Raw genomic sequence first — 23095 nt, forward strand, 5'->3', positions numbered from 1 at the left:
CGTGGAAATCACTAAAGGAATAAGAGATAAACTCAAACTCAGTAGAATTCCGTAGCTGTTTCACCGAAAGGCCACTGGTATCATCAGGCACAAAACGGGCGATCATAGTCACGCCGCCGATATTCCAATTATGTGGTTGTTGCATAGACTGTTGCAGAAAAGACTTGCTAGATTACAGAGCATCCGTTTGCTAGTACTAGAAATGTTAGAGGAATAGTTGAACAAAATTTAAACCCTACAAGTCTCAGGTTTTCGCAAAACAATCAGTCAGGCGAAAGTTTGTAAGTACTAAATGCAATAGACACCGGCAGATCTTCATGATGAGGCGAATAGTAGGAGCATCAAGAACTATAATTCTTTCAAAACGTAGCAATTATCAAATATAGCTGGGATAGTATCAAGGGGACCATGGACGATTCGAATGGTACTCATAACGTCAACGTTATCGTCGGGAAACTCGACTCGCCAGTCACCGTCAGGCGGCTTGGACTCTTTCCACGCGCTGTAAAAGAGTTTATCCCAAACGGTAGATGCACGTGTCACGGATCTTGAGCAAATGGTAGATTCATGTTCGTTGGGGGACTGGCCAACCTTGATGATCAGGTCGGCATGGGTATCCATGATGGTGGTCAGCACCGTCCTCGGTAGAAGAGATGACGAGCGGAGTCACCCATGGAATATAGAGCAGCAGTAACTACTACTGTAGGTATATAAGCCCATGATCACCCTATAAGAAAGATCAGCTCTATTCTCTCTCAGGCATCTACTATTGACCAGAATTGCGTGTACGCCTGTCTCCGTCGAAAACATCAATTGCCTTGTCGGGCACTCTGAATTCTCGGGATGGGCTTCCATAACATTCCGAGTCATTTATCATGTCAGAAATGTTCAGCAAAAGAGCAAGTGCCTTGGCGCTTTGCGGCTGCAGATTCAGGGGCGCACTTCGAGCGTCAGGTTTGTACAGTGGCATATCTAAGCAGAGGCGTGGGTGTACCGCTCATCGGCAAAAAGGCGAATGTCGATGAGATTTTGAGCCTTGAATAGTGTCACATTATGGATATAATATCGTACCCGAAGTGGAGATCAGAGAGCTCCTCTCTGTATTGTACATGGTTGCCTTCTTTTACCAGTTCCATCCGCTCCGTATCATACATGGAGGCTTTATGCCTTGCCGACCGACAGCAAGAACTGGCCGCCCTGCTTTCCACCCGGAAGATATGCCACGTTCGGGTTTCCTGCCAAAGTCTGGGCAATCTCCCTGCTGGCCTCAATCTTTCTGATCTGGATGAGACCATCACCGGCCTTGGCGATAGCTCTGCTGATCGTCTCGGCACTCTCGGCCTCACCCTCGGCCCTGATGACGTTGGCCTGTCTCTCCTGCTCGGCCTTCTCGACGATGAATCGTGCTCGCTCGGCATCTTGTTGTGCGATCTGCTTCTGCTCGACGGCCTTTGTGAACTCCTTGCCGAAAGTCATGTGAGTGATGGAGACGTCTTCTAATGCGATGTTGAACTCTGCTGCTCTCTTCATCAAGTCGGATCGAATCCTGTTGGAAACGGCTTCACGCTGTGTGATGAGCTCTGCGGCATCGAACTGGGCTACGATGGACTTGAGGACCTCGTTACCGATGGAGGGCAACACTCTCTCGTCATAGTCTGTTCCGAGGTTCTGTTGCGGTGTGAGCACGGGCGCGAAGGTTATGCAGGAAAGACTCAACATACCTGGTAGATCTTGGGCAGAGCAGTGACCTCTGGCCTGTGTAGAACTCTGAGGGTCAAGCTCACCATCTGCAAATCCTTGCTGCCGGTGGTGGTGGCGATGTTTCGCGGCTTGGTTCGGACGTCGAAGCGGATGGCTCGCTGTAACCAGGGGACCAGGAAATGTGTTCCCTCGCTGATAACCTGTTCCTTCACACCTGATAGTCTGTCGAAGATGACGGCTCTGGTTCCGCCGGGCACATCGTAGATGGAGGACTTGGCCAGGGCGAAGGCGCCGAATGCGGGTACGGCATACTTGGAAACTGTGTTGAGAAGTCTGGCGTCCATGTTGGCGAAGTGGTCCTCGGATGGTAGAACGCAGCACGCCCGTGGGATAGAAATCGACAGGTGCTGAAGTGCAAGACTGAGTGAAGCTCTCCTTCGATATGCGGTATGCGGTTTGCGGTATGCCCGTAGCTTCCCTGACGCTTACAATTTTGGATGGCCCATGCTTCTTTCCGGGCCTGAACGCCAGAAACGACTACGAGGCTAACCTCAGAAGGCTCACCTCAAAAAGCGGGTCGCATCGGACGTCTTTGTGCGCTAATGCGTTCGCGGCTTAGCGCACAAGCTCGTGCGGCAGCGTCCAGTCAGCTCGCTCCAATTTCGACGTCGCTCTCCCAGAGGCAAAGTCCAAAGCCCAGAGTCCAAAAGTCCAAATCCATCCACACTTTCAACAGTCTCACGACCCATCACGATAACCAACCCTTCAGTTGACCACCCCCCTCACAGCGTCAATTGACCACCATGCGTCCTACTCAGATCCTTCGCGGTGGCGGCGAGGGCCCCATCGGCAAGCACGGCAAGTGAGTACAACCATCACTTGTGTAGCACCACCGGTCAAACGCCTGCGGCTTTTGCCTGCACCGTGTGCATCGGGGTGCTACCGCTATGCAACCACGGTGACGAACAAGATGCTGATGCCAATATCCCAGGTTCCTCGGTGGCTGGGGCAACTTTGGTGAGTAAACTAAATATCCCCAATTCCTGCTTCCGCATGCGCCCGAACCCGTTCCGACTCAACGTTCCATGCACCCGACCAAAATTGGACAGACCACGACGGCGGCAAGGCGTCATACAGAGGACACTGCGGAATGCGACGTTGGATCCTCGAGAGCGGGACCACACGAAATCGACCGGCAACTCGACGACAGTATGGGAAACAGAGCGCTAACTGCAATGGTTACCAGGCGGTCTCAAGCAAAAGGGTATCACCACCTACAGTTTGAGCTCTAACCGACAGAACCCATTGGCCGGCGCTGCTAGTGCCGCCATTTTCAACACCTGGAGACGATTCAGCGCCCAGGTTCTCTACGTCGCCACCCCCATGGTTTTCTTCTACTACGCCATGGACTGGGCCATCCACCGGTAAGGCCGCATCCAGTCTTGATCCTCCAAACCACGGCTAACGCGCAATAGCAACCACTACCTGAACTCCAAGCAGGGTCGTGCCGAGTTTGCAGAGGAGGAATAAACGAATCAAATACGCGATCGAGGTGCGGGCAGAGTGTAGACCAAGACTTGTACATCAATAGACTGGGATTCATCACGACAGATCAATCAACGCTCAGAACCCAACGAGCTCTTATCACGTTTTAGATGTGATGTATGATACAGCTACATTCACCCGTGCAGAAAAGCCGGCTTGTACCGAGCTCTTGTTTCTCATCCCATTGCTGGGGGCCGCACATGAGGAGTGCCTCAAAATTATTGCCTTGTCGTCCGGCAGAGCCGCAAAAACCACCATGCCTTGGTGCACCAACAAGTCCTTGATATATCATTTCCAAGACTCTAACCAAACTTCACGTCCAGGCTTGGTCATGTTTCTCGAAGGTACAGGGCCATGGTACTGATATGGGCTTACGACAAACAGAATTAAGCGTTTACATTTCATGGAACTAACGATACAGTTAGTGTCAAGGCAAATCCTTGAGGCACATCACAAGATGACTAGATTGGCTGCTCTGCCTACCACTGCCACGCCATCCTATTACATCGGCATGTCTCTCCATGTCATCCTGAGGGAACGCCTCCCAAGTTTTCGGCTGGTCACAAAGCTGGGATCTGGCGTTCCAATTTCTGTGTTGACCAAGGCGACTCAATTCGACTGTGCAGCTCCATGATTGATATTATCATAAATCACTGACCAAGACCATCCAAATCTATGTTGCAAGATGTGGCATGACGACATCTTCATACCAAGAGCTCTCAAGGATAATATTATGCGCTTCATTACAAACACAGATGACTATCAAGAGGAGACTCTTTTGACCAGAGAATATTACATGACCCCTTCAATACCCCTAGTATACGTTGTGGTTTGATGTCTTACGCTACCGACCACTTGTTTCTAATAATTATTTGGGTTCTGTCGGTTCAATTCTAGGATGCCAGGTTATGAATGCAAATGCTCCTATCTTTTTATTCGGGACGCTTGATCATAAAAATTCTGTCAGAATATCCAAACGAACATGAAGACCCAACACATGCGATACGTCACGAAAATAGCTGCTATACAACCATCAGATTCCATCTTCCAGGCCTGAGGCCACCACTTCAAACCCCGTCCGGCAGTAGCAACAACAGTTGTCGACCAAGACCTGGTTCCAGTGGAGGCAATTCGGAGTCTCTTTGAAATTCTGAACTAGACGGGCTAGGACCCTCACTACTAAGACAATCAACGGGCGAGTATTACGTAGATGCGCCATCTACGTTGGTATACGTGACAGGAGATTCATACGGTTTTCTCGTGGAACTACATGGAGAAGCTGAGAACCGTGGTTAGGACAGGTCCACCAAGGAGAATCGCATGAGAGTCACCTCTCATTTTGGAACACCCGTTCGACCATTTCGCAGTCGTAAACTGCCGACGGTATTTTTCTACGAGGATTCGACAAATCGCAATCCGGCCACGGGGAGAATCTCCAAAGGATTTACTCATGCTGCCACTTGTACCCCGAATATGGTCCCGTTGAGAGGGCCTCCATCTCAGATGAGGTCAAAGTGGAATTATGTATGGCCGATGGAAACGGAACAGTTCCAGTTAGGTCAGCGACCGATGTTACCCGCTACAGAGTGTTCAATAGGACGTGGTGCTGCGGAGGTTGTAGCCGCGACTTCTTCCTCAAGTCCAGACCGGGCCTGCAGGACACGCTGAGCGGCGATATATGGTATGAGCACCGTCAGTTCTGGATCGATTTCTGGAACACCACATGGATGTGCATCGCTTGGCAGCGACCCGTCCAACACGTTGATTCACCACCTACCCCGGTCAACGCACTCGCTTGGCCCCTTCTGTCTCCGTCCGATTCTCCCTTCCACATCTCGCATGTCATACTCAGTTTCGATCAACGGATTGCCCTCCTCCGGTCGATGAATCAAGATATCCTACCTTAACAACTGTTACCTCCTGGCCCAATATCTGGGGCATACCATCTCCCAAGATTTTATCCTTGCTGAACCAGGTTTATATTGTTTTCCCCTTCCAAGTTACTCGAGTGCTACCATCTAATCCCACTCAACGACTACTTCTAAAACTATCTTTGAAGTGCTCAGCGTTACTTTGAGGCGTCGTCGGCGACTCGGTGATTGTCAATGCGCCTTTAATCTACCATGGCCCGGGTTTGCTCCTGTTCATGTCAACTTACAAGGAACACATACGAAGGTCTCGCCCAAAAGGGCCGTGGGTTTCAATAGTTCCAAACCCCCTGATTACAGACTGGGCAGTCCCATAAGAGTCACTATTTATTTCTGCATCACATTCATGGTTGATATAATTCGCGCAGATACCTAAACTGCGAGCGTAAAAGCTGGACTTAGATTCAGAGACAGAAGTCAAATAGCTGTGTCAACGCAAGGGTACCGAATTGTAACGATTTCCGCTGTCTACCTAAACAATCTATGAGATCTGAACAGCAACAGCATTAAAGTTGACATGTCCCGAACTGGGGCAGCTACCCGAGATAGCCGGCCCGGTCTGCGTCTTGCCGCCCACAGTGATGGTCACGTCGCCCGTCTTGCCAGCGAAGCTCGTGGTGTAGAGGCTGGCCTTGCCAAAGGTGCTGCTGGCCTTGACGGTCGCGGAGCTGCCCCCGACAGAGACGGTGATGTCGGCGCCCGGCGAGTTCGACAGCGCGATGACGCTGATCACGTCATCAGTGCCGTCGGCCGCCGATGCAGTGCCCCCCTGGCCCCAGACGGTGTCGCCGTCGCCGCAGACCGACTTGGAGGTCGTGCGGTACCACGCCACCGCGCCCTCGCCCGACGGGAGGGCGACGTTCGCGTTGCCCGCCTTGTATGCGGAGATGAAGTACGGTAGCACGAAGCGGAAGGCCGTGTGGTCGACTCCCTCGGCATATTCGTTGGCGCCTGGAACGATTTCCGAAACCACGGGCGAGTTGAGGTATGAGGACTCGCCGTAGTCGTTCCCTGTTTGTTTGTGGTTAACATGTAAGAACTTTGAGACCTGTGTGTTGTAGCATTTGGAGGGAGGTGTACTTACAGGTAATTAGCTGAACATAGTCAGGTAGGATTTCAAGAACCTGACTCCAGCGGTCATACCAAAGCGTGTCGCTAGTAGAGTACCAGTTCTTGTTCGGTGGCAAGTCTGTGTTTTTCCTGGTCAGCACCGTCTCCCCCGAATGAACAAAATGTAAACTCACGAGTGTAGAAATACGGGCTTACGCCCATCATGTAAGCCTTGCCACCCAGAGCCGTCTGGTACTGGGTATCCCCGTCCGTAGTAATAGTCTTGGAGTTGCTGTTGGGCCAGGCACCCCAGTTGACTGTGTGGAGAACCGTCAGTAAAGGTTTAAACTTGTCGGAAACCTCAATCCAATGAGAACCAGGATGAACTTACATGCTCCATCGATCACCGAACCCTTGGCCTGGACACCGGTTGGCCCCAGACTCGACCAGTCGGGCACGAGGAAGATGCCACCAGTCGCAGACCTGACGCTGGCCCAGTTATCGGACCAGTTGGGACCCTCGAAGGTGCTGACAAACGGCACGCCATTGACCTTGAACTGAGCGCTCCTGCCCTTGTACGTGTTGATCAGGTCGTTGACCTGGTCGACGGTCCACGTGGTGGCCCCCATGTCGAAAGAAAGGAACAAGGAGAAATCGCCGGCACTCTCCGCGGCGGCGTAGGCCAGCGGGAGCTGCACGCTGTTGTAATCATCGGTGGACCCGACGTTGAGCGCGAAGCCGTTGATGCCGGCGCTCTTGGCCTCGCTGATGTCTGTTGCCCACTGCGAGGCGCTCTGTCCGTACGTGATGCCGACCATGTAGTGCGCGAAGACGCTGCGGTCGCCGCCGGCGCGCTTGTGAGGCATGGCAACGGCGGTCGCCTGCGTGGCGGCCAGCAGAAACGAGGCGCACAGTTTGAACAACATGTCGGGCTGTGGATGTTGCAGTTTGTGCGTTGATGGGATCAACGACAAGAATTGGCGATCCTGCCCAATTATATAGCAGTACAACTACTGCTGTTCAGACATGCCAAAATACGGAAATACAGAAAAAGGGAATAGGCTCGGCCGCTCGGCACCAGTTGCAATCGTACGTGTTAGGCTGACCGGCGATCATGGTTTAGTCCGCTACGGGGCCATAGTGATATTGTCGTTTATTGTAAGCAATGGGATCTGACAAGAAGAAAAGCGATTTCATTGGCCGCCTCGGTTGCGAGTCCATCACCATGCATCACAGAGTCAGGGGCAAGGTCAGCTTTAGCCAGTATCTCGCTGCTGTGCCGTAGGGCTAGCAAAACTAGTTGAATCAAAGGTTACATTGCTCCATAGAAGCACTGACATCATCCCAGGGGCTGCTCATGCGGTCGGAATTGCTGCAGAAAATAGAGATTTTCGTAGGATCAGTTCGTGCGCCGCAAGGCCGCATTACAAGTTCAGGACAGCAGTATGTGGGATGGGGTCCTCCCGTAGTTTGCACCTATAAATAAACTTGATTAGCGCTAATTAATCATTAGCTAGTTCAGGCGCTTTTGTGTATACCTCCCGCAACAACCCGAATAGTTGGTACTATATCACGTAGACCCACAATAGAGCCCCATCAATCATCCAGATTGAACTTTCTTCAAGGGACAGCAAACTCTGAGGAATACAAGACTGCGAATGTCGACATTTTCTCCGACTCGTTTCAAACGACATCCCCCTCTCGCGGGGAACGGCGGAGGAATTAGAGTAACTGTGTGGATCGTACAACAATGAGTATGGGCAACTTGAAGGACATCTGACCATAGCCATAGGGGGGTCAGCAGCGTCATCACCATGCAATTTTTTTGTGATCTGTAATCAAAGATGTGAGACATCGTGACGGTGAGCTACTCAGCAACAAGATTATCCCGACCCCTGCGAATGCGATGAGTTCATGAGGCGCACGGCGCAGCCGTGCAAGGAGCGGGTTCTGGAACGAGCCTCCTGTTCTTCCAGAACTATGTATGGTGTCGTGCGAAAATAAAAGCGACAGCCCTGTGATGTGTAATAAGGATGCGAAGTCCCTTCGTGCACCCTTTTTCTTCACTGTTGGATCGCTGTGACTCCTACTTGATAGTTCATGTTTCTGTTGTCAAAGGGTACATTGATGTCTTGGTCATCAAATTCCTTCGTCCTGGCGGTAGTTTCGCCCTGCAGTGATAGGGAGTATTGAATCGTCCAGCGCAGCGTGCTCCCAGCAACGTCGAAATCCGTGCAGAATGAACCAGGACGCTCAGTCAAGGGTAAAAAGGTCCCTCCATTGGACTTTCCCTCAAAGGCCCGTAATGACCTAAAATAGGAACAATCATCCATGAATGATGAACTCTCTAATACACTACTTGGTATAGCTTTTCTGTGTACTGTATAATTGGGAATACCTTACCACCTCCCCCATTGTGGCTCCCCGTTTGTGGTCCATCCATCTTGTTTAACAGGGCATCTAAGACGCCAATGGGCTAATGTGGGAACCTCACAACAGAGACGCACAAAACGCACACTTTAGCAACTGTTCAACAAACTTTGAGCATGTTTATAGTTATCAGTCTAGCATAGCACTGAAAGTTTTGCTCATATGTTGGTAAATCATTTACAGATATCTGATGCCACGGAAGAACATATCGGTCTCTTGGCTGCTGCTCTCAACAATACATTAATTCTATCTATACTCTGCAAATTAGCTACACGCTTTGTAAGAATTAAATTGAATGCTGACTTCTTCTTCTTCTTCTTCTTCTTCTTCTTCTTCTTCTTCTTCTTTCTTCGTCATGAAACTACTTAGTTTCTAGTCATGAAATAGGAGCCCAGACGTCAGATCATCATTTACGTATTATGGATCGCCAGGCACGCTTTTATAAGACTACATTGTCTACATGAAAGCGTCACAGGGTGCGGGGAATGCTGAATCCGTTGAACCGTGATTCCTTCACGCCCCTTGACTCCATCAGTAATATCCTACTTTTCCAGGCACCGTATGGTCACAATTTGAGAAAGGGGGGTGACTAATACCTTCCAAGTCACTGTACCTCCACTAGGCTTTCAACCTGGAGACCGATGGGTTTGTTGTTCAGCAATGACGATTCACATTTGATACCGCTGACCTGAGCGGAATTGTAAAAATTCCAAAATATTCTGCTCCAAGAATTCAGGTATCAAAACTGCCAGGTAGTGTTCATCCCTTGATCAATTAAGACGTAGTAAACTAGGCAGGTCCCCGTATATACACAACTATACTCAAACATGTGGGATCTAATGTAGCATGATCATACCTCCATTGGCACAGACAACCTGTCCAGTACACCAGGCAGAGTCCTTTCCGCAAAGCATAGCCACGATGCCGGCAATCTCATCAACATAAGCGGGACGTCCACCGCTCAGCTTTGCGTCCTCGACCAGCTCGTCGCTGTCGATACCTTTCCGAACCTTCATCAGGGGCGAATGCTCGAACCAGCCCTTGATCTCGCGCTTGAAGTCGTCCGAGTTCTTGGCATACATCTCGCCCAGCACGGGGCCCGGGTTGATGGCGTTTACCGTGGCCCTCTCGGACAGCTCACGAGACCACGTCCGCGTCATAGCCTCGAGAGCGGCCTTGGTGCCACCGTATACGGACTGCTCGACGAAGCCGGCAGAAGAAGAGACGGATGACAAGTTGACGATTCTGCCAGATCTGTCGTGTGGAAGGTAAGGTTCGGCAGCCTGGGTTACAAGCAAGGGGCCCAGAACGTTGACCTTGTAGGAGGAGTCGAACTCGGCTGTTGTGATCTTGGGCAAGGGGTTGTTTTGGGCTACTCCGGCATTGTTGACGAGGATATCAATCTGGAAGTTGCCGCCATCCTTGGAGAAGTGCTCCTTGGTGGCCTCGATGAGTTGCCTGCCTCCCTCGGGCGTACCGAGATCTGCGGCAAATGTGAATGCTTTGATGTTGTGCTTGGACTGCAACTCCTGAGCCAAGTTCTCTGCCAGAGTCTTGGATGATGGCGAGGTGTAGGCTAGGGACAAGTTGGCACCATACGAGCCCAGCTTGGTCGCGATAGCCTTACCGATGCCTGTAATCGTATAGCGTTAACGGGCGGATAAGTTTTTCACTGCTGAGATGCAAACTCACCTCTTGAAGCACCGGTCACCACAGCCAACTTTCCTGCAAGCGGTAGACTCATGGTGGTACAAAAAGAAAGCCGGGATGGAAGAGACAACACCGCAGCGCCGTGTAAGTGAGTGAGTTAGTTACGCGTAAAAAGACACCGAAGAAGGGAACTGGGAACCAGAAGAGTTGTAAATATGATATGGTTAAGTGTTTAGACTGCCCAGACCGTCCTGGGGCCGGGTCTCAGACCGATTTATATACACACTTCCTCCAATCCCGGAGCGACCCCTGTCGTCGGTCGTCGCTTGTAGGAGACTGGATACTCTGCATACACAGACTCTTGTACCGAGCTGCGGGGCATTGAGACAGTACTTGTATCGTGACCTACTTGCGGTATGTTGCATAGCTTTCGAGCTTCAGTTGCCCCGCGTTCATCTAACCCCCCACATTCAATTGGCTTTGTGTTCTGCCCGCTGAAATGTTGCATACGCGCAAGTCGGACAGCAACGGCTTTTCTTAATGAACAAGCAACAAGGTGGACAAAAACAGCTTGACTGGCCTGGAAAGGCTGAGAATGCAGGTCTGAAGTATCATATCCGTCCACTCTGATACCCGATGGAAGCTGTCCTTGATCTTCAGCAGTGATTCATGGAAAGCTCTCTCGGGTGAATACGCCCCGTTATCCGATAGCTGTGTCGAGAGCTAGTAAATTAAACCCTGGCACAGGGCCCCCCAAACTGTCACTTAACCGCACCTCTCACAGAACTCACGACAGCTTCAATCTAGTCTAACCCTCCAAGCCCCAAGCCCCAAGCCCAAGCCCAAGCACCCATATCTGAGCCGCATCTTGGTCCCTGCATATGGCCCATTGCTGTTGATCTTCCACTCGATACCAAGCCCAGCAACACGCGCAAAGATGGATATCCGCCTCCTCCGCGCCAGCGACATCCCGCTGATCCAACATGCCAACCTCGAGAACCTGCCCGAGAACTACTTCATGAAGTACTACCTATACCATGCGCTATCATGGCCACAGCTCTCCTTCGTCGCCGTCGACGTCTCGAGACCCAAGAAGACGCCCTATGACTACCCCAAGATCGTCGGCTACGTGCTGGCCAAAATGGAGGAGGAGCCCGCAGACGGCGTGCAACACGGCCACATTACCAGTCTGTCGGTGATGCGCACGCATCGGCGGTTGGGAATCGCGGAGAAGCTCATGAGACAGAGTCGTACGTCGGAACCCGAGAGCAGAGAGGCTGCTGCCTCCCACGAGAAACGTGCAAGCTAACCTGGGCGTCCGCCAAAAACACAGAACTAGCAATGGTTGAGACGTTCGGCGCCCACTACGTCTCCCTGCACGTCCGCGTCTCCAATAAGGCCGCCATTCACCTCTATAGCAAGACCCTGGGCTTCGACCGCGAGAAGACCGAGGCCAAGTACTACGCCGACGGCGAGGACGCCTACTGCATGAAGCTCGAGCTCTCCGATATCCGGAACCAGATCCGCGAGCAGAGGGACGCCGAGTTCCCCGAGGACGAGGGCGAGCCCGTGGGCGACGTCGGCAAGGCGGGCGATGACGAGAAGACCCTGGCGCTGAGAAACAAGGAGAAGGAGAAGGAGGGCCCCAAGAGGAAGGTCAAGGTCGGCAGGGCACTCGGTATCACAGATCTCGTCGAGAAAAACGAGAGTAGTAAGCAGGCGTAGGATGTGTGTCTACACGAACAGGCCCGCGAGAGAGCAAGGAAGATACGCGAGAAGAGCAACCAGTAGCGATGCGTGTCTGGTGCATACTCCAGTATCGTTACGGTCAGGCGTGGAATAGGCGAGCGAGTATTTCCCCATTCTACGAGGTGTGTTTCCTGCATAAGTCTGGCATGGCACGGCGAACTGGGACGGAGGGGGGGAATAAAAAAAGTTCTTGAGAGCATTGCGCATCGTGCATGCGATATAGAGGCATTGATTTACCATGATCAACTGGAATGAACAAGCGATTTGAAAGGCACCAGTATTTACAAAAAGACTCATGGTGAACGCATCGCAACAGAACTCTGGTCACCGTGATATTGTGCCTCAAACAAGTATGAAAAGATATGCACATTGCAGAACGGCCCCAAGGCACAGACAGTTGCAACGGTCTGTTGGTTTCTGAAGTCGTTTGTCATTGTAAAGAAGGTTAAGGTAAAAAGTGACCATGGTTATGGTGTATTGGCATATTCATCAAACTCAAGGAATAGACAGCGATCCTCCCTATAATGTCACACGTCCTGACGTCTCTAATCCAGCCACCTGACCTTTGCCTCCTCCATGATATCCGAGTCTTCCCTGTCCACAACCCTAGCGAACTCTTCGTCCGCCTCAAGCTGCAGCTCCTCGACCCTGCGACTTAGCTCCCCCATCTCTCCTTCCAGCCTTTCCGCAGCCAGCTCCGTCTGGGTCGGCTCGGTCCTTTTCTGGTCGCCCCTGCCCGCCCGCGCGGCCGCAACTGCCTCTGCCTCCATCGCCTGCTGCAAGCTCCGCAGCTCCGCCGCTTTCCCCGACCGCTGCTGCTCCAATTGCTCGATAGCGCTATATTTCGCCTCGAGCTGCGCTTGTGAGGAGGCGCCAGCAGCAGCTTGCGGTTTCTGCCCCTCCTTGTCCTTCCCCTTCTGGCTCTTGCTCTGCTGTTTAGACAAGGCCTTCCGCTCCTTCGCCTGCGCCTTGCCCAGAGCGGCCTGCTCCTTCGACTGCGCCTTGGCCAGCTCGGCCTGTTCTTTCGCCAGGACCTTCTGCTCCTTCGCCCGCGACTTGGATAAGTCGGCCTGCTCCTTGGCCCGCGATTTGGATAGGTCGGCCTGCTCCTTGGCATGCACCCTGGTCTGCGCCGCCTGCGCCTTGGCCTGCTCCGTCTGTACGGCGGAGCGGGCCTGTGCGTCCGCACTCACTCGGGCTGCGTGTTCCTGTGCCCGTGCCCGTACTTCTGCCGCCTGCTCGCGCCATGGTGTTGGCTGGGGGGTGTCGTTCTTGTGCCATGGAGCCTGGCCCCCCCGGCTCGGCCCGCCGCTGAAGGAACACCCGGGCCCAGCTGAGCCAGGGCTGAAGAAAGGACCCATTCCGTTATGAGGCACGGGAGGGATCGGTGGCGGGGGCATGGGTTTAGGAGAACCGCCCACCATGGGAGGATGCGGCGGTGTGGGAGGAACAGGAGGTGCAGAGGTGGCAGAGAAGGCCGGGAAAGGGGGTGGCATAGGCGGCTGCATGAAGCCTGGCATAGGTGGTGGTGACATGGGAGGCACATCTCCGTGGCGGCGCCCGTGTCTCGAGTGCTCCCGTTCAGAACGTCGGTGCTCTCGCCGCTGCCGCCTTTCCTCTCTCCTCTCGCCGCGATTTCGGGATTTGCGTGCTCTGCGCTCTGCTTTCTTCTGTGCTCTTCTCTCCCTCTTGGCCACTCGCAGGTTCTTCTCCTGAGTTATCTTCAGGTCGTCAAACATAGATAGGAGAGTCTTGATCTCTTGACGCTGGGCGGCATCAGCCGTACTGGGCTGCGGGAGAGATTTTGCGGCCTTGATCTCGGCCTTTGCGCGCTTAACGTCAGCTTTTGTGACCGACTGTTCCGGATGGGAAAGCCATGCTTGGATGGACTGCTTTACGACTGGCAGCTGCGAGTCTTTGAGGTCATCCCATTCTGGTAGCGAGCCGATTGATGACACGGTGGACTCGGAGGCGGCTGTCGAGCTGCTGCTGGCAGACGACTGAGAATGTACGGACTGCGACCGATCTCTACGACTTGGTCCGTCGTGTCCGCCGCGGCGTTCGTGAAAGTCGTTCCGGCGGCGGTAGAAGTCCTCACGGCGTTGTTGGTGCGCATCTCGACGTTGCTGGTAATCACCGGCCCCATGCCACCAACCACCGCGTCCACGTCCGGGGCTGCTTGTGTAACGCCCCCGATCGCTGCCGCCGGGCAGGTGTTCGGAGATGTCTCGACCATTCCAGCGGACACCGTGATTGTCAACTTCAAGTGCAGTCCCGATGGCGACACGGTCGCCATCGATGGTCAGAGGTCCGAAGCGAAGCGGCTCGCTCGTGTTCATACGGAATCGAGGCCCGAACAGCCTCTGCCACATGCCACTCTCATGGGGGGACGAAGGGTCGCCGCCGGGTGCGGCGAATGGGGGCGCATCTCTGTTGCTGCCACTGCCGGCATCAAAGGAGTTGTTCCATTCGCCCGGCATCCTGGCCTTCGGCTCACTGGCTGTGCCGTCCTCGGTAAGCTTGATGGTCACGCCTCTAGGCGCAAAGAAGCCGACATTCCACTCTTTGACAGTATCATTGAATCGGCGCCTCACGCTGGAGGATCTCAGCCGATCCAGCTGCGCCTCCGTGATATCTCTGGTCGATGCAGAAGATGACTGGGCATCGCCATCCTCAGACGCCCGAAGCTTGCGATCAATGATGTGCGCATTCGCCTTGTCCGCATAATCCGGGATCAGATAATTGATGAACGTCCGCCAGTCCTGCTGCGACACGTCCCGGCTTGGCGCCCAGTTCGGGTACGGGAAATCAACTGGAGATGGCTCTTCGGATATGGTGATCGGATGGGCGATGGGCGACAAGGTTGTTAGGCCACCAGGCGCTGAACGGGTGTCAAAGTACACCTGGGCTGAAGCCGTGGTCTGGTAATCCTCTGCACCTGTAAACCCATGGTGAGAGTCCTGTGGGGTGTCTGGAGGTGTGTAGACAATATTGCTGTGAGAAGAAGATGATGCCGCGATGGATGCATCGTCGCCTTGGTGATGTGGACTACTTTGGGGTGCTGCTAGCTGATGCTCAGTGGACGAGTATATATCTGTCTCCGAATATGGTGGAGGTGGAATGTCCGGTGGTTCCATAGTAGTAGTAGTAGTGGTAGAAGTAGTAGTGGTAGTCCAAATGTTACAGTCTCAATTACGAGGATATTGATGGGCGCACTATTGATAATACACAGTTTTGCATTCAATTCCGCTGAACGTAAACAACAGGAAGGAGTGGTTTTCAAGAGGGCCTCCAAGGTTCAGCCGAACCCATTTGAATATCATGATTTGGCTTTTAACAGTCACGTACATGAGAGTGCTGAAAAGTGGTTGCCTGCTGATCGATCGAATCGTATCATATCGTTAGGTTAGTGCTTTATTAAAGCATCCAATCATTCGTCTAGTCCATGAGGTTAGGCTATCTCGGATGGTGGGGGCCGCCCTAAGAACCTCCCGCAGTAGACAAAGCCCAGTCTCCTAACCTAGAAGATGGAGAAGCCGATAGAAGCTCGAAAACTACCCTATGGAGGATAGCCCTGCGTTGCGGTTCGCGAGCCGGGCAGCAGGGTGCAATCAAGGCGTGCCAATGCTGAGCCACTCGTGTCTACCGTCTTCCTCTTATGCCCCGCATCCCATCCCTGCAACTACTCATAGAAGTTGGTGTAGGACCAGCCTCACGCTGACGCGGCCAAATGCATTACATTTTGCCTCGGTGAGTCAGGCGGCTTTTGCGCCAGCCTGCGACTATCCAAAGAACACCTTCTCTGAAGCAGAGATGACTACCCCATGATTACCATTAGCTAGATGCCAAGCAAGACTCCAGCTCCAAGTCCCTGTATCTTCCAAAACTCTATCTTCAGCCAGCTGTCTGCCCCTGCTTTTCATGAGCTCGTCGTTGGTGATTCTGACTTGTCGTGATTTGTGTATAGTAACATGTGGTCTAGTCGCCTCACATTCTGTATGATCGATGGAACAAAAGGACGTATATTGGCTGGTGATGGGACTGCCTATTTCCGGATCTTACCGTACAGATCCAGTGCAATGTCGGCTTCCTTGTAGTGGTCGTTTATGATGGTGTGTAGGTGCTCGCGAGAATGGGCTCCAAGGTTCGTGATATATGTGTCGATATCTTCTGCAGGGATGAACTCGGAAACGGCATTCTTCACATCAACGTGGCCAACGAGCTGGCCATCAGAGAAGTTGACATACTTGGAGGGGTCACCCCATTCTGTTGCAATGCTTTGGTTGGCCTGGCTGTCAGGGCTGAGCTTATACACTCCTCCCAGAACAATGACTGTCCTGCCTTGGGTGCGGGCTGCGCGTGCGATGGCGGCAGCACCTGCGTCCACAGTCACGCCGCCTTTCGCCGTGACCGCCCGAGCGCTTAGAATGACCTTGTTGACTCTAGCCATATAGGCCATAAGCCCAGAGTTCATAACATTGATAAGAACAGAGCCGTTTGCTGCCAACGACTTGCGCAGTGAGGCATACTGATCGCCTGACTCCGACTGCGTGGCGGGGTCTGTTACAACGAATAGCGTGAACTTTCTCTTGGATCTGACGAGGAATCTCTGAATGGTTCTTGAGGGCTGGTGGACAAGGATGAAATCACCCGGATGGATTATAATGTCCGAATAGCCGCATAATTGATCATCAACCTGCTTTATCTCGTCCATGATCTCCTCAATGCCGTCTAGGACCTCTGAGCGGAGAGCAGACGTGTTGGTAGAAAGATTCTGCAGGGGCGTAGAGGCGCCTGAACTTGCCAAGGGCGTGCCGTTCATCCAGTTTGGCGGAACAAGATCGGGATCTGCTAGGATGTTGAACATGGACTGCGTTCTCGTCAAAGTACTCAGGGCAGTGGGGAAGGTCGGTCGTGCAGTTCTTGCAGGAGGGCTGTCGATTTTCAAGGGTGACCGTGTAGGCGAATTATGAGCATCCGGTGTAGATATGCCAGCCTCGTTGCGGTCTTCCTCGGCCTCATCACGAATCAAGCCCAGTATTCTCCGTACAATATTGCCAATTGTCATCTCGCGGGGAGACGCAGCGACAAGTTTGCGACCAACGGACTGAACGCGCTCCAGTAGTTGCTCGACATTTAGCCACTTGTCCCTAGCAACGAGTTGTCGGAGGATATGTGCAGTCGCAAGGGCGCAAGACTCAGAGCCCGTAATCTGTCGTCGCTTGAGGAGACTGGATTGGAAGCATTAGCAAAGCGGAAGGGGGGGGGGGGGGGGGGGGGGGGGCAGAGGAAGTAAATATGCTTACGATATGAGTGATTCGACTGAAGCCTCGACTGGCCTGTTCTTGAGTGAATCTAGGAACTTGTCCAGTGTGGGCGCATAGCCGCCCTTTGGTGGCGCCATGTCTCCTGTGCGCCTAGTCGAATTGCGTTATAGAAGGGGTGCTGTAGTGGGTGTAGTCGGGAGGTGCCCGTGGTTTGTCGACGATGAAGAACCGGACGGACAGGTGAGGTACAGAGAAGGGAAACCTTGCAATGTTTGTCGCAATTGCCGTTTGAGGGAACTTGACGCAGCTCATACAAGTAGAAGCGCAAAAAGAAGTAGACTTGCGGCCAGTTGATTTGCGGCAGGCAAAAACGTTCTGCACATGAACAGGTTGCGCAAGGAATTCTTTGCTGAGGTTATTCACAAATCACGAAATTGTGACTCAGGCTTGCTGAGGTCGGAAGCAACTGCAGAAAAAAGGCCGATAAAATGATAAAAGCCAGTGCGGGGTGAATTGAAATTGTAATTCAGCACCGGACCGACCTGTAACTTACACATAATATTACAAGGATGTGTGACGGAGGCGCGGGGCAGCTTTCAATACCAGAGAATACTGGGTTAAGTGCATAAGAAATCTCAGTCAACATGTGAAGGGGGGGGGACCACTCCAGGATTCAACAGAAAGTGTGGACGTCACTTGGGTGCTCGGAGTGGCCCCTGAAGCAGCCAGTAGCCCCTGGAGTAAGAAGCGCCCCCCCTCCCCTCCCCTTAAGTAGGGCACACATCAGTGCTTGTGGCTGCTGATGTTTCTTTCCGAAACTGCCTATTGTACCAATCAACTGAGGACAGTTCTATGAGGTCCGGTGAGAACAGCAGAGTCGGTTATTCAATGGCCCTTGTGCTGCACCCTGAAACTCAAGATAAGCTCCCAAGTATCTGGTCGCCTAAAATAGACTCAAGCCTTATTGTGGTGCAACGGACGAGGTTAACTCATCCGTACAAAGAATCGAATTGGAAATTGTGACTATTCTCGTCGGTGCGCTCCTGATCGCAACGCATCGTTCATTGTGCTTTGGGGCTTTTTGTTTGCTACCCCCTAACCGAGGCTGGGATAAGTCAGTCCCCCAACTTTTGCCCGTCCGGTGCACCACATCGTCGGACCTATCTCCCGAGGCCAAGACCAAGACTAAGACATACGACCGTCGGGCAGCATACCCCCAGGGGCTGCATATCGAGAAATCGCACTGCTGATAACACTGATGCGATCTTGAACTGAATACCGGCTTTGGCAACAGCTATCCACCCTTGATGGCTACGACGCCGACTGCCATACCATGAACTCCCTCAACATCATCTCCGCGCGAGTCTCCCCGTCATCCTCTCCGAGCCCGACGCGATCCAACTCCCTGACCCATGTTGCGCTGGCCACCTCTTCCGAAGACCTGAAGTCATCTCAAGAGAGCATCCCGGAAGAGGACCAGGCCCTTCTGTCAGTCGAGCCGGACGAGTACGCTGCAGAGAGCCGTGGCGGCCACGGCTACGCCGATGAGAAGACCCCTTTATTAGGGACCGGTGAATCCAAAGACCTCGACGCACGCTCGTCACCATGGCACGTCCTTCCGAGCCGCTTAGCAAACAACCTGATAAACTCGATACGCTGGGTTCTGTCCACCCTGGCTGCCCCAGGGGTATACCTGATGGCATGTCTCTACGACGAAAGGGGTACCTTCACCCCATTGCGGCAGCTACGGAGACTGTTCGGACAATATGAAGGTGACACAACCACATTTAGCGCCGAATACCATGAGCACACTTCTATGAATGACGAAAAGCAAACCTCTTCGCGACGCGCAAGCCAGAGCGCGAGAGGCAAGCATGCGTCAACGGCAAGCATGCGATCGGTACACTCTTCTGGGTCTTCCTCATCCGGCCTCTCCTCCGAATCGGAGTCTGATGCAACCTATGATAATGACACGCCGACACGCAGCTCCGGATCCTCCGGCCGCCACTCCAGGTCCAAGTCAACCGAGGAGATTGCGCCGGCCCGAAGATCAATCAGGATCAAGCTTCATAGCGACAACGATCTACGGCAACGCAAACACAAGAAAGCGCAATCTGCGAGTGCCAGGCCCGGCGGCGGTGATGCCGCAGCAGACCTTTCGGCACAACTGAAGTCGCCAACTTCCCCTGTTGGCGCCTTGACGAAATATCCCAAAACGCCTGCTCCTCCGCGACCGCTAATACCACAACGACAGCCCTCCTATATCCCGATCGAAGCCCCGGACCCGACACACCTCAAGACCCTGATTCTAGACTTGGACGAGACACTCATCCACAGCATGTCTAAAGGCGGCAGGATGGGGTCAGGGCACATGATTGAGGTGCGGCTGAACACGACATATGTTGGGGCGGGTGGCCACCAAACTCTTGGACCTCAGCATCCGATCCTATACTACGTCCACAAACGGCCGCACTGCGACGAGTTCCTCCGAAAGGTACGCTGGTGTGCACGCCCACATGCTTTTGGAGCCAACCACTGACCTGCGTTAGATTTCTAAATGGTTCAACCTCGTTGTCTTCACCGCGTCTGTACAAGAATACGCGGACCCAGTCATTGACTGGCTCGAATCCGAAAGGAAATATTTTACAGCCAGATACTATCGACAGCACTGTACCTTCAGACATGGCGCGTTTATCAAGGATCTCAGCTCGATAGAGCCAGACCTTAGCAAGGTTATGATTCTAGACAACAGCCCGCTCAGCTACATGTTCCACCAAGGTAAGGCTGTTCGCATCTTTGCTCCTATACCAGGGGGTGGCAAACGCAAAGCATGTGCTAACACGGGAACTAATGCAGATAATGCCATTCCGATACAAGGTTGGATAAGTGACCCGACAGACAACGATCTCTTGCATCTGGTTCCGCTCCTAGAGGGGCTGCAGTACGTCTCAGACGTCAGGGCACTACTTGCGTTGAGAGGCGGCGAAGACGGTTCTCATATATGAGTTCCAGTGTAATTGTGTTGGCCTCCCGGTTCAACATGTTTGAGAGTGTCAAGTGTACATCATTTTGAAAATAGCGATATGTGATGGTTTTGGGGTGTTTTCCTCGCATGGGAGGGAGCGCTAGAGCGAGCATAGCTGCACAGTCGTTTTACCTTCCTGGCAATTTAAAGAGCCATTGCGTACAGTATTTCCCAATCCATGTACTAGCCTGGTCTAGACGTGGGTCACAGTATGTTGCCAAGACGGGGTGCGAAACTTGGTTTTCTGTGACCAGATATGTTCTCCCACCAACTTCTGCCCGTCATAGTCTTTGATCGGTTATGCTCAATCACGCTTAAGTGCTCAACAGATTGTCTGTGGCTTGATGATGATCAGTGACTCTGTCAAAGCATAAAGTTCCACTTCCCCGCAAAACTGCCCGGTTTAGGAAGTGGGTATTGACAATAGTAATGTTAAATCTCGGTGACGAAAGGTATGCTGCGTACATTGACAAGAAAGAATTTGGACCTGCGAAGCTATGCATTGAAATCCCATAATAGATTTCAAGACTGCGGAAAGTCCAATCCTGTAGTGAGACATGGACAACCACAGGACATGGAACAATCACAACTTCGGGTTACTGTACCTTGTTCTGCTTGTTAAAAAAAATCTACAGTAGTTGCGCCATACAGTACAAACCAAAGTGGGTATCTGGGATAGGAGTGGGTGTTTCTAACGAATGGAGGTACAGAGTCAGATGGGGCCCATGTGTTTGGCGTGCCTGGCTTTCATGATGGAGTCGTGACAGGTGGTTATAACGAGCAAGGCATGATGACATTTGCTAAAGTTGGAGGCCCTCTTCGCTTGGACAATTCGGGTCAGACAAGTTTGCCCTAGACGGGCTTTCTCGGCTGCAATTTGGAATCCGCATGCTGCAATTTCCCCCGCGAACCTTGAGAAGCCGAGCTGCAAACTGGAGCTGGAGCAAGCTCGGGCCATTATTGAGCTTGATAGTCCATTACGTCATGTTGACAACTGAAGCTCCAAGCTTGCTATTGAATCACGATGAGGTCGAATCGAGCTTGTCAAGCCGCCGGCTGGAACATTCTGCTACCTACTGCTTGAATACCCCCCGGTTGCATCGTGCCACGCTAATGTAGACGAAGCTCCGGATCAATTCTCCTGCTTTTCACTTTCGTCATTGGGGACCCAGCTGAAGCAATTTGAGACACTTAGCTGCCATGAATAAAAGCCTGTCAACCTCTTCTGTCTTCTATTGACTTTCCCATCAACACACATACATACACTCAATCAATCACATCTACCTATCAAACCAACCACAAACACACCTCACCCAACAACCAACAATCACACAAATCAGTCATCATGTCTCTGCACTGTAAGTTTTTAGCTTCCATCCATCTTGGAGCAGTTTCTTGATGTAATAGACAAGGTCGGTGACTTTCAGTCGCCTGCCTAGTCATTTCATCATTCACTCTACTCCGGTGTCTGGTCTGAACTATTATTATTATATCTCAACAAACCCGGCTGACCGTACATCTAGACCTCCCCCCTGTCAAGCCTTCGGCCATCGCCCTGGGTACTGTCTTCAACCACTCCGTTGAGCTTGCTAGTAAGTTTTGCACGCAAAGCCTCTTTAACTCCAAGTCCAATGGCCATATGTACTAACAACACGACCAACAGTCCTGACCCCTCTCTTCGGCCAAACCTACAACCGCGCCAAGGCTGCCAACACCAAGGAGGAGTTTCTGCGCTCCAAGGAGGCTACCGGTGCCGCCGTCGCCTGGGGTACCTCGCTCGTCGGCTCTGCCCTGCAGTCATATGGCGTTGGTGCTCTGATCAATGCCACCGGCACTCTGTCCTACAAGGGCGCCGCCTACCTCGGTGGCCTGATCTTCGCTGCCACCTCTGCTCCTACTTTCCTCGCTCAGCTCTTCACCGAGAAGCGCCCCGCTGACACCGTCGCTGTTGCCGGTCTGGCCAAGCTCTTCGAGACTGTCGGTCTCGCAACCATCTTGACCTGGTGGGGCACCAGGACAAACCCCTTCGAGTAAAGGGTTTGTGACTCTAGGAAGTGAATTAAACCGGAGTTGGAGGATGGGAAATGAATAGCAATGGATGAAACTGTGAAATTAGTTTCCTTTTTTTAGTGTAACGATGCATTCGGAAGCTCACGATTTGGGCATGGCCCCGTAGCATATTGATAATATACTCATCAACCTCACATCTCTCATTCGTCCTTGACCGTCATATTTGTGAACAAGCTCCTCCTACTACTGGCGATAGTGATATGGGGATTGATAGCCATGCTACTTACAAGTCACCAGTTTTGTACAATTACTACAACATTGCAGCCAAAAGTATGGGTCTGATCAAACTCTGCTGAGGCATGCCGTGACTCCCAGTGAGGAAACATTAGTTATTACCATGGATGTGTAACCATGTACAAGAAATCCACTAGTTAATACTTGCTGGCTTGCAACAGCTCTCGGATATCTGTATACCAACCCAAAGATGGGAAGAGTGCTTAGGGGCAGCACGCACAATGATGAGCACACAGAATTCATGATCGAATGCCTTTTTATTCCTTACATCTGTATAGATATCGCCTGAACGCCGAAAAGCCGAACCAACGGCTATGATCCATAAACACGTACGTAAAAAGCATGCTGTTTAGCATACCGGGACAGTTGCAGCCAAGTTCAACAATACGGCCGTCTTAGATCGATCATCATAATCAGGACGGCGGCAATACGCCTCTCCGTCCTTC

At 52.4% G+C, this 23095-nt stretch overlaps 9 protein-coding genes across 9 annotated transcripts; 4 read left to right on the forward strand and 5 right to left on the reverse strand.

Annotated features, from left to right (window-relative positions):
• Positions 1–995: 995 nt before the first annotated feature.
• BKA67DRAFT_560819 (band 7 family-domain-containing protein) lies at positions 996–2255 on the reverse strand. Its single transcript, XM_046102485.1, has 2 exons — positions 1722–2255; positions 996–1668 (listed from the first exon to the last, which is right to left on the reverse strand). The coding sequence occupies exons 1-2, from the start codon at positions 2043–2045 to the stop codon at positions 1162–1164; spliced, it is 831 nt and encodes a 276-aa protein (XP_045959743.1). The 5' UTR covers positions 2046–2255; the 3' UTR covers positions 996–1161.
• Positions 2256–2946: 691 nt separating this feature from the next.
• Positions 2947–3231, forward strand: BKA67DRAFT_516128 (cytochrome b-c1 complex subunit 8; the record flags this gene model as incomplete). The annotated part of the gene is made up of 2 exons (XM_046097788.1): positions 2947–3125; positions 3177–3231. Coding segments are annotated over 2 exons (234 nt in total), but the record flags the coding sequence as incomplete, so codon positions are not given.
• A 2424-nt stretch (positions 3232–5655) lies between these two features.
• On the reverse strand, positions 5656–7090 carry BKA67DRAFT_591825 (glycoside hydrolase; the record flags this gene model as incomplete). Its single annotated transcript, XM_046104766.1, has 4 exons — positions 5656–6185; positions 6259–6363; positions 6419–6541; positions 6616–7090. 4 exons carry the CDS (start codon positions 7088–7090, stop codon positions 5656–5658), a joined length of 1233 nt encoding a protein of 410 aa, XP_045959745.1.
• Positions 7091–9490: 2400 nt separating this feature from the next.
• On the reverse strand, positions 9491–10398 carry BKA67DRAFT_515060 (short chain dehydrogenase; the record flags this gene model as incomplete). The annotated part of the gene is made up of 2 exons (XM_046097697.1): positions 9491–10287; positions 10347–10398. 2 exons carry the CDS (start codon positions 10396–10398, stop codon positions 9491–9493), a joined length of 849 nt encoding a protein of 282 aa, XP_045959746.1.
• An 843-nt stretch (positions 10399–11241) lies between these two features.
• BKA67DRAFT_591827 (N-terminal acetyltransferase A complex catalytic subunit ard1) lies at positions 11242–12029 on the forward strand (the record flags this gene model as incomplete). Its single annotated transcript, XM_046104767.1, has 2 exons — positions 11242–11554; positions 11638–12029. The coding sequence occupies 2 exons, from the start codon at positions 11242–11244 to the stop codon at positions 12027–12029; spliced, it is 705 nt and encodes a 234-aa protein (XP_045959747.1).
• A 569-nt stretch (positions 12030–12598) lies between these two features.
• BKA67DRAFT_534404 (uncharacterized protein) lies at positions 12599–15190 on the reverse strand (the record flags this gene model as incomplete). Its single annotated transcript, XM_046099860.1, has 1 exon — positions 12599–15190. The coding sequence occupies one exon, from the start codon at positions 15188–15190 to the stop codon at positions 12599–12601; it is 2592 nt and encodes an 863-aa protein (XP_045959748.1).
• A 908-nt stretch (positions 15191–16098) lies between these two features.
• BKA67DRAFT_591828 (initiation factor 2 subunit family protein) lies at positions 16099–17457 on the reverse strand (the record flags this gene model as incomplete). Its single annotated transcript, XM_046104768.1, has 2 exons — positions 16099–17284; positions 17360–17457. 2 exons carry the CDS (start codon positions 17455–17457, stop codon positions 16099–16101), a joined length of 1284 nt encoding a protein of 427 aa, XP_045959749.1.
• A 1196-nt stretch (positions 17458–18653) lies between these two features.
• On the forward strand, positions 18654–20325 carry BKA67DRAFT_516500 (NLI interacting factor-like phosphatase-domain-containing protein; the record flags this gene model as incomplete). The annotated part of the gene is made up of 3 exons (XM_046097815.1): positions 18654–19814; positions 19870–20098; positions 20177–20325. 3 exons carry the CDS (start codon positions 18654–18656, stop codon positions 20323–20325), a joined length of 1539 nt encoding a protein of 512 aa, XP_045959750.1.
• A 1365-nt stretch (positions 20326–21690) lies between these two features.
• On the forward strand, positions 21691–22379 carry BKA67DRAFT_591830 (uncharacterized protein; the record flags this gene model as incomplete). Its single annotated transcript, XM_046104769.1, has 3 exons — positions 21691–21703; positions 21869–21937; positions 22009–22379. The coding sequence occupies 3 exons, from the start codon at positions 21691–21693 to the stop codon at positions 22377–22379; spliced, it is 453 nt and encodes a 150-aa protein (XP_045959751.1).
• Positions 22380–23095: the final 716 nt, after the last annotated feature.

The sequence above is a fragment of the Truncatella angustata genome (assembly GCF_020726525.1).
Source record: "Truncatella angustata strain MPI-SDFR-AT-0073 chromosome Unknown BKA67scaffold_3, whole genome shotgun sequence".
In the NCBI taxonomy this organism is placed as follows: Eukaryota; Fungi; Ascomycota; class Sordariomycetes; order Amphisphaeriales; family Sporocadaceae; genus Truncatella; species Truncatella angustata.